Source organism: Triticum dicoccoides, chromosome 3B, assembly GCF_002162155.2.
Source record: "Triticum dicoccoides isolate Atlit2015 ecotype Zavitan chromosome 3B, WEW_v2.0, whole genome shotgun sequence".
NCBI lineage: Eukaryota > Viridiplantae > Streptophyta > Magnoliopsida > Poales > Poaceae > Triticum > Triticum dicoccoides.
The window spans coordinates 569015764-569027541 of NC_041385.1; the positions used below are offsets into that span (position 1 = coordinate 569015764).

An 11778-nucleotide genomic window follows, 5' to 3' on the forward strand; every position below is an offset into this window, starting at 1 on the left:
GAAGCGGAGGAATAAGGGTGAGTATGACTTAAACAAAATCTCATGAGACTAATTTGATGTTCTACATATTCCAATATATTAGCATATTGCAGTGGATTTGTTAATTTGTGTTGACTAAATTGAATTCACCAACAATCGGATTTTTCTGTTGTTGGAAATAGTCTCCTCTTCTCTCACTCATCTTCTTTGATACCGGTGAGTACGAGTTGTAGCCCACCACGACACCAGTCAGGCTCCAACTTGTAATCACTTGTAGCCGTTGAGGACTTGGAAGCAATCTCCTTTTCTCCCTCTCATCTTCCTTGATATTGGTGAGCACGACTTGGAGCCCGCCACGACACCGGGCAAGAGACTGAGCCATTGAGAGCATGGCGGTGTCAAAGCGAGACGGGATTTAAATTGAGCCGGTGGCAGCCGTGACATGGTGTCACAAACACAAATGTTGTTGGTAGAGTTACGGCGGAATCGAAAGTGATATGAGTTAAAGTTCAGATTAGGGTCGAAGATGTCATCGGCGGCTAGAGGATGGTTTAAGGGGATATTTGAGCAGGTGGTGATGGCCACCAAACTTGATGGTGTGGATCTCATGAAATTGATGAACAAAGACAAACTGGGGGAATCATATCAGTCAATTTCATATTCTAGATGTTAATGTATTTTTTATAACTTGGTCAACTAAAAAAGGTATAACTTAGAACAAGACATTGACTTAGAATGGAGGGGGTAGTGGCGTAGCCACTCACGGCGATTTGTATTGCTTCTTGGCACTTCTCATATGAAATGAGATACGCCTTATAGGGTGTATTCTAGAAAATTGTTCAACACACGATAGTAATCAAATGGCATAACTACAAGAAATATTAGATTGTATCTCACGAAGCATTTTCTCCCTGTCTCCCTCCCCCGAATCCTAGGAACTAGGGCAGCGGCGATGATCCAGCTCCTCCCCTGCGAGATCACAGGCCTCTCACTCCCTCTGTTTGCCACTTCGATGAGGGGAGGCCGGGACCCTAATTGTTTCAGACCGGTGGTGGTAGGGTAAGGTTTTTAGATTAGGTTTTAGTCCCTAGTCGGCGGTGGTTCCGTAGGACGGCGTCACGTCGGCATGGAATAAGTCCTCTCCAAGCCTAGCCCTAGCCGTGATGGCGCTCCTTGGCATGTTTGAAGGCGTAGGTGGATGGTGTGTCATAAGATTTGGTTTTCCGGGTTGGGTTTTTCTTCCGCAGGTTCGCCTTGGTGGCGCTGTCCTACAAGTGGCGGTGCAAACACTGAACCCGGACGAACGTACGAGCACGACAGTAGCACGATCGAGGTGCATTCCCAGCTAGCCGGCGCAGCCACGTCCACCGCCCTAGCGAACCAATAATTCCCATTCCCATGCCGTCGAGGGCGCGAGGCCGACGACCTGGCGCAACGCACGGCGACCACGGTGCCCGGCCGGCGTATGGCGCGGACTGCGCGTGAGAATTAATTGCGCCGCCGGATTGTTTCCTCGGATCGCAGCAAACGCGCGTACGGACAGGTGCGGCATGGGACGATGGAGTACGCTACGTGAAGGTGATGACGCGTACATCTTGGGCGCCTCGTACGTGCACATGGGGGTGGACCTAACAGAAGCGCCGACCGATCAAGTTGACGCTGCCGGGTTCGACGCACGGCGTACCATACCATACATACGCCGAACTCGGGAAAATTGGAGTCTCGGCACGGCGGCGACTGATCCTGCCGTCCTGCGTCGATGGATCGAGCACGGCGTACGTCCTCGATCAAGGATAAGCTGACGTCACTGGTCTTTCAGGCTTATGCTACAGCTCAGCCATATCCCGTTTTGTCCACGGCAAGCAAGCACGCGCACCAAGCGCGGTAATCACGTACTCCGGAGCACGACGCGGTAAAGCCTGGCCGGGCGAATGTTTGCTAGGAGTGGATGACATTTGCGAAATGCTCAGATGGCAGTCTTACTTAGGTAGAGGTTGACAGTTTCTTTAGGACAGCATTACAGTTTCTGAAAAGAGAAAAAAAATAAGCAAAAGGAGTAGAAAATGCCACTGCTTGATATCGCGTGGTAACTAAAACTGCCAGCAAACAATGTTTTTTTCTCGGGGCGATCGTTTTTTCATCCTCTTTCTAGAGAACGTCAGCTAGATAGCATTACCGTGATGATATTGCTCAAACGTCAAACAGTAACAGAGCGGGCGCGTCGGTTAACCAAACTTGAAGCGAAACTTAATTATTCTTTACCCGGACACCTGCACTGCGTCATCATCACCCAGCCTTTCGCATCACGCGGAGTTTATCTCGATTAGGCAGGTTAGATCCGGGGTGACGTCACCCATTACACGCATGCGCGCTTCCCCGCCACGTCGCCGTGGACACGAGGCATGGCGCGCGATCCTTGGGGCCCCGTTATCTTCCTGCTCCGGATAGTTCCACGGCGGCCGCTCGCCGGTCGCCGTGCTATGCTACGCTATGTTCCTCTGGTGCCGTGCGTGACCCGGGGAGCAGCCGTATCTAGCTAGGGCCTAGGGCTGATCTGGCGCCCTAGTAGTTTAGTGAGCAACCACTCCACGTGTTTCGACTTTTTCTGTGGACGGACGGCCTCCATTGCCAGGCTGCTGCTCATGGTCAATTAGTTGGTCATGGTTCTGGCACCGAGGTCAAGCCGGTGGCGTCCCACGCTAAGAACGGAATGCCACTGATTCCCTAATCCATATCATTACGGGAGAAAGTGACCGGAGCAGCCGATACACTGTGCGTGCTTGTAGAGTTGTAGTAGAGCTAGCTTGTTTCCCAGCCATGACGATTGTGTGTTTGCCTTGGCGTGTACTTAAAACAAGCACGCGCATGGCGTGTAGGCGGCAGCAACTTGGCTGACATGGCGGCCGAATGGTTGGCCTGATCCTTTATGCAGCCTGCTGACGTCTCGCTTGGGTGATCTTAGGCGCGAGTCATTACCCAAAATTAACCTGCAACCCTGAGCCTGAAAGCGAAATTAAGCTTTGATCCTGAACCCCGAGAGCTGGGAAATGCTGTTGCCTGCGAGGAGCGAGCCTAACATTAATCACATCCCAGAACCCAGATGGAAATGAGCATATATCTAGGTTGACAGCGTCTCATCTACAATAATACTGTCTCAGACAACCGACCGTTTCTTTTTTTTTCTCCTTTTCTCTGCGGGAAAGACATTCGACAGTTTCGTTGTCTCTGCGGCACAGATGTTTACTAGCGTAGTATACACAGGACTAAAGCTCCATTCAGGCAACAAAACAGGCGCATGATTGTACGACGGTGATGATAGTCTTTCTGGAAGACACGGCATCACAATTCGATGAGCCTACCCATACCCACACAATGCCGGAGAAAGCAAGAAAAATGTTTATCTGAAATGCACGCATCTTTCCACAAAAGGATGCATGATTGCCATGCACAAGTATGACCCACGGCCGTGGAATAATTGAGAACCTAACAACCACCTCAGGATGTGATACGACGGCGGATCACAAAGGCTAACGACATGCAATGAACACCCATCCAACTTAGCCCCCTCCAGTGGCACTATCAATATGCATCCTCCAAAACCCCAAGGTACAGTCAAAGCTAAAGACAAGGCAATATATATTAGTTGATGGCACTATCTTGCACCGATGCCAACTTTATACCACTAGCACTACTCTCAATCCTCTGGGTTCTCCCAACAGGCAAAAACTTGCGCAGTCGCCTCACGGGTGATCTTGAAGGATGTGTTCTTGTCATCTGAAAAGCATAAAACTGGAGTTTAGATCTCACATTAACACTATGGGGTACTCCAGCTCATACCACTGATCGTGTTTCAAACTGATTCCTAGTTGTAGTAGCGAGACAATGCTCCCACCACTTTTCTCATGAACAGCCATAATATTACCTTAACAGCCCAATATTGCAACAGAACGCATGCAGAGTTTCAACACTGGACACAGTTTTATAGTGATAACAACATTCATTCCCATGGGGCTTGAATGTAAGAAAGATGAGGCGGACAAGACATAACAAGATGCCATGCACAGAGGAAAACAGTAACGCACCTTACTCGGGCTTCGGCTCGCTGATGACTGCACCCACACTCTTAAACCAGCGTATCAGGTTGCGGTGATCCTTCACGTAAAGCCAGGCTTGTAGAAATGGGAAGAGCTTCTCATTTATGCCACGAGCCTCGATGTAAAAATGGAATGCATCGCGCACCTTCTCATCCAACTCTCTGTGAACCCAAAATCAAATTTTGATATATTATAAACAAAATCTAGCAAGTTAACACTCATGGCATCTGTTACTTTGTTAGTACTATCATGTACAAACAAGGCTAGCACCAGGACAAACCGAATTACTCCATTAGGAGGCAATTAAAAATTAAACATCACATCGCTTCTGCATACCAGGGAAAACAAGCAACCACAATCCAAGCAGCTGTGCAAAGTTGCAAACAATAGCAGCACACAGGACAACTCGTCGATTATTACAGACAGGTTAGGATCAGTGCTTATAAGAAAATCAATTTGGATATCCATCTGCACTGATATCTGCTCTCAAGAGGGCCTATTTAAAAAAAGGTGACTGGATCACCGGAGAATAATGTAAATGATCTTTAATATTAGAATAAATATCAAGAAACCATAACTATTGAGGCATAGGTTTCAAAAAGCCACAACTTATGGAATTTGTTTCACTTAACCATAACTCTTGGGGCAGATGGTTACAGCCCAAATCATATGTTTCAGCTAGGTCAACAGCGATTCTGACCTACAGGGTCCACTAGCCAGCTCTGAGTGACAAAAAGGCTGGGTTTGGAAGAGCTCATAGACCAGCTTATAGGTCCAAAAAAGCCAGAAGCTATCCCTGATCAAAAGCTTAAAAACAGCTTAATCTCACAGGCCATTCGTTTTCCCGTTGGTGGCAGGAAGCCTCGAATGTGAGGCTTCCTGAGCTACTCAGAGCCCTCACCCACCATCCTCATGGCAATGCCCCTAAACTTCACGAAAATTACATCAAATGTGCTTCCGGAGTGAATGCTGCCTTGCCACATGCTGGCTGGTACATATATATTTGAGATTAGGGCTTTGGTCTGAGACAAAGCAATGGGCTTTGGTACAGGGGTCTGAGGTCAGGGAGGCTTTAAAAAGGATGAAAGGAGGCAAGGCAATGGGCCCTGATTGTATCCCCATTGAGGTGTGGAGAGGCCTCGGAGACATAGTGATAGTATGGCTAACTAAGCTTTTCAACCTCATTTTTCAGGCAAACAAGATGCCAGAAGAATGGAGCTGGAGTATATTAGTGCGAATCTTCAAAAACAGAGATCTCTCTCAAAAACAAGGGGGATGTTCAAAGTTGTACTAATTACCGCGGAATTAAGCTCATGAGCCATATAATGGAACTATGAGAGAGAGTCATTGAGCACCGCTTAAGAAGAATGACAAGCTTGACCAAAAATCAGTTTGGTTTCATGCCTTGGGATGTCGACCATGGAAGCCATTTTCTGGGTATGCCAACTTATGGAGGGATATATGGAGCAAAAGGACCTGCATATGGTGTTCATTGACTTGAAGAAGGCCTATGATAAGATACCGCTCAATGTCATGTGGTGGGCCTTGGAGAAACACAAGCTCCCAACAAAGTACATTGCCCTCATCAAGGACATGTACGATAATGCTGTGAGAAGTGTTCGAACAAGTGATAGCGGCACTGATGACTTCCTGATTTAAATAGGACTGCACCAAGGGTCAGCTTTGAGCCATTATCTTTTGCTTGTGATGAGGTCACAAGGGATATACAAGGAGATATCCCATGGTGTATGCTCTCTGTGGATGATGTCAGTGCTAGTCGATGATAGTCGGACGGGGGTTAATAGAAAGTTAGAGCTATGGAGACAAACCTTGGAATTGGTTTTAGGCTTAGTAGAACTAAAACCGAGTACATGATGTGCGGTTTTAGTACTACTAGGCACAAGCAAGAGGAGGTTAGCCTTGATGGGCAGGTGGTACCTCAGAAGGACACCTTTCAACATTTGGGGTCAATGTTGCAGAAGGATGGTGATATTGACGAAGATGTGAGCCATCAAATCAAAGCAGGATGGATGAAGTGGTGCCAAGCTTCTTGCGTTCTCTGTGGCAAGAGTGCACAAAAGTTAAAAGGCAGGTTCTATAGAACGGCGATTCGACCCGCAATGTTGTATTGTGCTGAGTGTTGGCCGACTAAAAGGCGACATTTTCAACAGTTAGGTGTAGTGGAGATGCGCATGTTGAGATGGATGTGTGGCCACACAAAGAAGGATCAGGTCCGGAATAATGATATACGTGACACAGTTGGGGTAGCACCGTTGAAGAGAAGCTTGCGTCTGAGATTGTTTGGGCATATTCAGCGCAGACCTCCAAAAGCTCCACTGCATAGCGGACGGCTAAAACCTGTTGATAATGTCAAGAGAGGTTGGGGTAGACCAAACTTGACATGGGAGGGATCCGTAAAGAGAGATCTGAACGCTATGGACAGAACCATGAGTTGGTTGCGAGATCTTATGGGTTTCAGCTCTAGCCCACCCCAACTTGTTTGGGACTAAAGCCTTTGTTATTGTTGTTGTTGTATTAGGGCTTTGGTCTGAAATTTGATGAATTAACAGTTCAACCACAGTCTTACGTTGCATTGATGGGTGTGGGATGATAGATTGGTGGACAGTGGTGGGGACAGGAGGGGGAAGGGAAGGATCTAAATGGTTACAAGCAAGGTCCAATGGACATCGATCCAACCAGGCTGGGTTCAAACCATTCCAGGTCAGTCTGTGACGAGGCAGCATCATCTTGGTCATTTTGCCACATCAGATATGAATCAGTGTGCCCGCAGGTCAGAATCACTGTCAACTGGGCTGCAAGGCAAGATTCGGGGTGAGCTCCTATAAACGACCACCCCAATAGTTGTGGTTAAGTGATTTCTTCCCTAAAAGTTCAGTTTTCTAAAAACTTTGTCCCAACAGATGCGGTTCCTTGATATTTATACTACATATTTCAATTCGAACTTCTTCAGCATTGTGCACTGCATATTGGAACCAAGTAGGCACATACATTCTACACCCCTATTTCCTTCAAGACACGATAGCAGTAATTTAACCAAGTATATCATCATGAACATTAAGATCATCCTATGTCTGCAGGCAGCCAGTCATTGTTGCAGGGCCACAGGCCTAAGATTCTTTATCAAAGTATCCAACCATCTCTAAGATAGCGAATCACTATTTGTTCACAACATGTAAAATTCTAAAGATAGTGACTACGGGGTACAAACTACAAAAGGACTTGGCAATGAAAGAAGATTCCCACATGAGTACCAAGTCTTGGCACATTGGTATACCTAAAACTCCACAAAATATCCATGTTTTCAGTTCTCATGCCCATTGACAACAGCTACTTCATACAAAACAACAGGCAATATGCAGCTGAAATATGTCCTGTCACCACTTGCAGGATGTTCTTACTTCTTAGTGCCCTTATTGAAGTTTCAATTTGAACTGCCTACCATCATTTATGATCGATTGATTATGAACAAAACCACCATCTTTGAGCCTATGTCTTTCATTGATTAGTTAACAAATAGGTCATGTCATAGCTAACAAATAGAAAATCTGCTTTACTCAATTCTATCAGACAGAATCAATCTAAAGGATGTTGCCAACAAAGCATCTACACATATGACACCAGGTCACCAGCTCTGCCAACTGAATTAGTAAAATCACGATTCTTCATATGGATTTCACATTTCAATGCCGCGCCCAAATTGGTCAACCTAATAACCAGTTTTATATTGCGCAGCAAATTAGATTCCTACTAAAACTGAAGCACTGACTTTACCGTACAAGCTCCTGTGTTAACAAAATTACAAACAATCAAATTCGCACGCATTGAGAAGAAATAACTCACTGGAAGATGCGTCCCTGGTACTCGCCACCGCCCTTCGTCGCCGCGGCCACCGCCACCGCCCCAGACGCGGCCGTCTTCGACCGAAGGCAAACGGAATGGATCCCCACGGCGTCGGGGTACAATCCACACAGGAACTGCAGCGACTTGCTGCTCTCCGGCCTGGAGATGTCGACGTGGAGGAAGAGCTGGCTGATTGACCCGCTCACCCCGCCTGCGCCGTCGGAGCCGTCGGAATCAGAGTCGGCACCGGGGGGCATGATGTTGGAGAGCCTGGCGACGGAGATGGAGATCTCCTCGCCGGCCTCGCCGTAGCTGAGGCGGAGCACGGGACCCGAGGTCTGGTCCAGGGCGCCCTTGACGATGGTGTAGGGCTTGGGCGGGCTGATCTTGGGCGGGGGCGTCATTTTGGAGACCTCGAGGTAGTGCTCCTTGAGGGAGCGGAGGAGGATGGAGTTCACGGCCGAGGAGGACGCGACTGCGGTGGCCGCGGCGGAGGAGCGTGGCCGTGGTGAGTTGGAGAGGGCGCGGCGAAGGAGCGCCGTGGCGGCGGAGGGGGCGGCGCGGCGGAGCATCCTGGCGAGGCGGAGAGAAGGGTTTAGGGGTTACACTACGGATGGGGAATTATGCGGTTTGTTTGTCTGTTTATTTTCGTCCAGAGGAAATTACGGCTGCTAATGGCACGTGGGCCGAATGGTACTCTCCCCGATTCTTTTTATAGCCTGGATATAAGTTTTGTTTGAAGTCAATGTACCTCTGATTTGACTCAAGTTATAGAAAAAAGCATCAACAGTCATAATACCAAATCTGGATTCACTCTGGAATGTAGTCGATATAAGTTTTGTTGAAGTAAATGTACCTTCAATTTGACTAAAGTTATAGAAAAAGCATCAACAGTTACAATACCAAATCTGGATTCACTCTGGAATGTAGTTCATATTATATATATTTGGTATTGTAATTTTTGTTATTTTTTAATTTAAATTTGGTCAAATTTTATCATGTTTGACTTGACACAAATCTTATATGCGGAGTAAAAAACGAAGTGAGTACAATTTGTTGTCTTTCTCATTAATCATGCTTTCTCATTCGAGTCAGAATCGTAATTCTTCTAAAAAGCAAAAAAAGTTAGAATCATAATGTTTTTTTAGACAAAATCATAATGGTTTATCAGATACACCTAGCTGATTTTCATACCTAGACTGAAAACATAGAAGGATTAGAAGATCAAAATACCTAAAGACGGTTGACGCTCTATGGGGAAGGATCAATCACGGCGACGCTTCTTCGGCTCGCTCTAATCCTTGTAGTCGTTGATACGTGGAATATAATCTCTGTCATTTCTTTTGTTCTTTTGTACTGCATTGACAGTTGGTAAATAGGTTGTACGTTTTTTTGAAAGAAAATAATTAAAGACGGGTAAAAATAAAAATATTTAGTAACACAATAAATTATCACAAATGATAACGCCACACGTGTGACATGAAGCAACATGGCCCAAACGCCTTCATTATCATTCATTTTGCCACGTCAAAACAGATGACAGCAGCGGGAATCTTTTTGGTTTTCGGCTTAAAAATGTTTTATCTTCTAATTAAAAAATCCAATTAAAAATTCTTTTTCACCCCATGTTGATATGTTTTGACATTTTTTTACCAAAAGTTGCCATGATGTTTACACTGTAGTTGCCATAGTGTTTACACTAAAGTTGCCATATGGCAATTTAGTTTATAGATCATGGCAATTTTAGTATTTTGACCATGGCAATTTCAGTACTTTGACCATGAAAATTATTTTTTGTATGAACCATGACAATTTTAAGTGCGTGTATTATGACAATTTTAGTTTATGATTCATGGCAAGTTAGTTTTAATTCCCTATTTTATAATATGCAAAATTTACTTTTAAAGGTAGAAGAAAAAATAGTTAAGACATATCATGGCAACTTTTAACCCCCCAAAAAATATTGTCGAAATATATTGATATGAGATCTAGTTTCGAAGATCTCATTGTGATGGATTTGATGGTGAAAACGGATCTTCAATCGGATTTTTACTTAAGAGATGAAACATTTTAAAAACTAGAAATCCAAAAAGATTCCCACATGCATGCATGCGGTGATGTGATGCAATCTGTGTGTTGCAGGACGTGTAGGCGGGTGTTGCTTAACCCGGGCATGGGCAGCCCGGCCCGAAAAACCTGGGTCGGGCTTGACATTCGGGCCGGGCTCGGGCTTTGTTTTGCAGCCCGAAAGATAGTTCGGTCCGGGCTCGGGCTTCAATTTTTCTGTATTTCGGACCGGGCTTGCACGTGCGCGTACTAAAAAATAGCATTTGGGCCGGGTTTTCGGGCTTCGGGCTTGATTTCGGGTCGGGCTCGGGCTTGAAATTAGGGATCGGGCTTCGGGCCAGGCTCGGGCTTGAGAAATGAAGGTCGGGCTTTTACAAGCCCGGCCCGAAACTGGGCCCGGCCCGACGTTTGCCCGAGTTTAGGTGTTGCTCCCACCACACATGTGGGCGTTATCAGCGTCCTAAATTATTTGCACAACAAAGAAGTAATATTTTCATTAGAAAATATCAAAAAGGAGATTAGCAGTACAAAAAAACAGTTTGCACAAAACAAAGAAAAGTGCAAAAAAAGTTTCTAAAATCAAGTTAACAGTTTTTTTAGCATCAGTACAGACACAAGCGCTCATATACACGCGCATACACTCACCCCTATGAACACATACACGCACACCCTACCCCTATGAGCACCTCTGAGAGACTGAGTCGGCATATCATCTTGAGATTTACGAAGCCACCGTAGGCGCCTCGTCATCGATGGGAACATCTTCTCCCACCGAAAGAGCATCGCCGGAAATCCTGAAATAAATCCAGGAATAATGCGAGCACCAGGATTTAAACCCTGTTGGGTTGGGGATATCATTGTCCACCTAACCATCTCAATCATAGGTTGATTCGCAAATCAAATTAACAGTTGAAACATATTGAGCAATACAAAAATAAGTTGTACACTATAATACACGGGTTGCACAGTTTGAAAATGCAACATGTACATACTTAAAGTTAAATAAAAATAATTAAAAAAACTCAAAATGTATGACTGGAAGAACCAAATAAAAAAATTGCCCATAACAAATACACGCGATCACATTTAAAGAAACATGAAATTAGTTTAGATAAAAAGAAATGGTTAATTTTGCAAAAAAAAGTATACAATCGACTTATTGCACCAAAGAACAATGAATCAACTAAAGCGTATTCATGCAAAGAAAAAACTAAAGTGTAACAATTATCTGTTGCCCCCTTCGTCCCAAAATAAGTGTCTTAATTTTGTAATAACTCTAGTACAAAGTTGTATTAAGCAACATTACAAACTGAGGAACCCTTAGCGCTCCTCCCCTAGCGCGTCGGCCGCCTCCCGGCCCGGCCTTCCCCTCCCTCCCAGCGGCCACCACTCCGGTGCCGGCGGCCACCGCCCCCGCCCGATGGCCTCTCGGGTGTCCCTCTCCGCCTCCTCCTCCTCGTCGGGATCCCCCCCTGCCCCGTGTTTAGTAATTTCAAAAAAAAATCCTACGCACACGCAAGATCATGGTGATGCATAGCAACGAGAGGGGAGAGTGTTGTCCACATACCCTCGTAGACCGAAAGCGGAAGCGTTAGCACAATGCGGTTGATGTAGTCGTACGTCTTCACGGCTTGACCGATCAAGCACCGAAAGCACGGCACCTCCGAGTTCTTGAACATGTTCAGCTCGATGACGTCCCTCGAACTCCGATCCAGCCGAGTGTCGAGGGAGAGTTCCGTCAGCACGACGGTGTGGTGATGATGATGATGTTCTACCG

General features: G+C 45.9%; 1 protein-coding gene across 1 annotated transcript; it reads right to left on the reverse strand.

Annotated features, from left to right (window-relative positions):
• Positions 1-3359: 3359 nt before the first annotated feature.
• On the reverse strand, positions 3360-8571 carry LOC119277137. The gene is made up of 3 exons (XM_037558366.1): positions 7935-8571; positions 4062-4234; positions 3360-3753 (listed from the first exon to the last, which is right to left on the reverse strand). Exons 1-2 carry the CDS (start codon positions 8504-8506, stop codon positions 4063-4065), a joined length of 744 nt encoding a protein of 247 aa, XP_037414263.1. The 5' UTR covers positions 8507-8571; the 3' UTR covers positions 3360-3753; position 4062.
• Positions 8572-11778: the final 3207 nt, after the last annotated feature.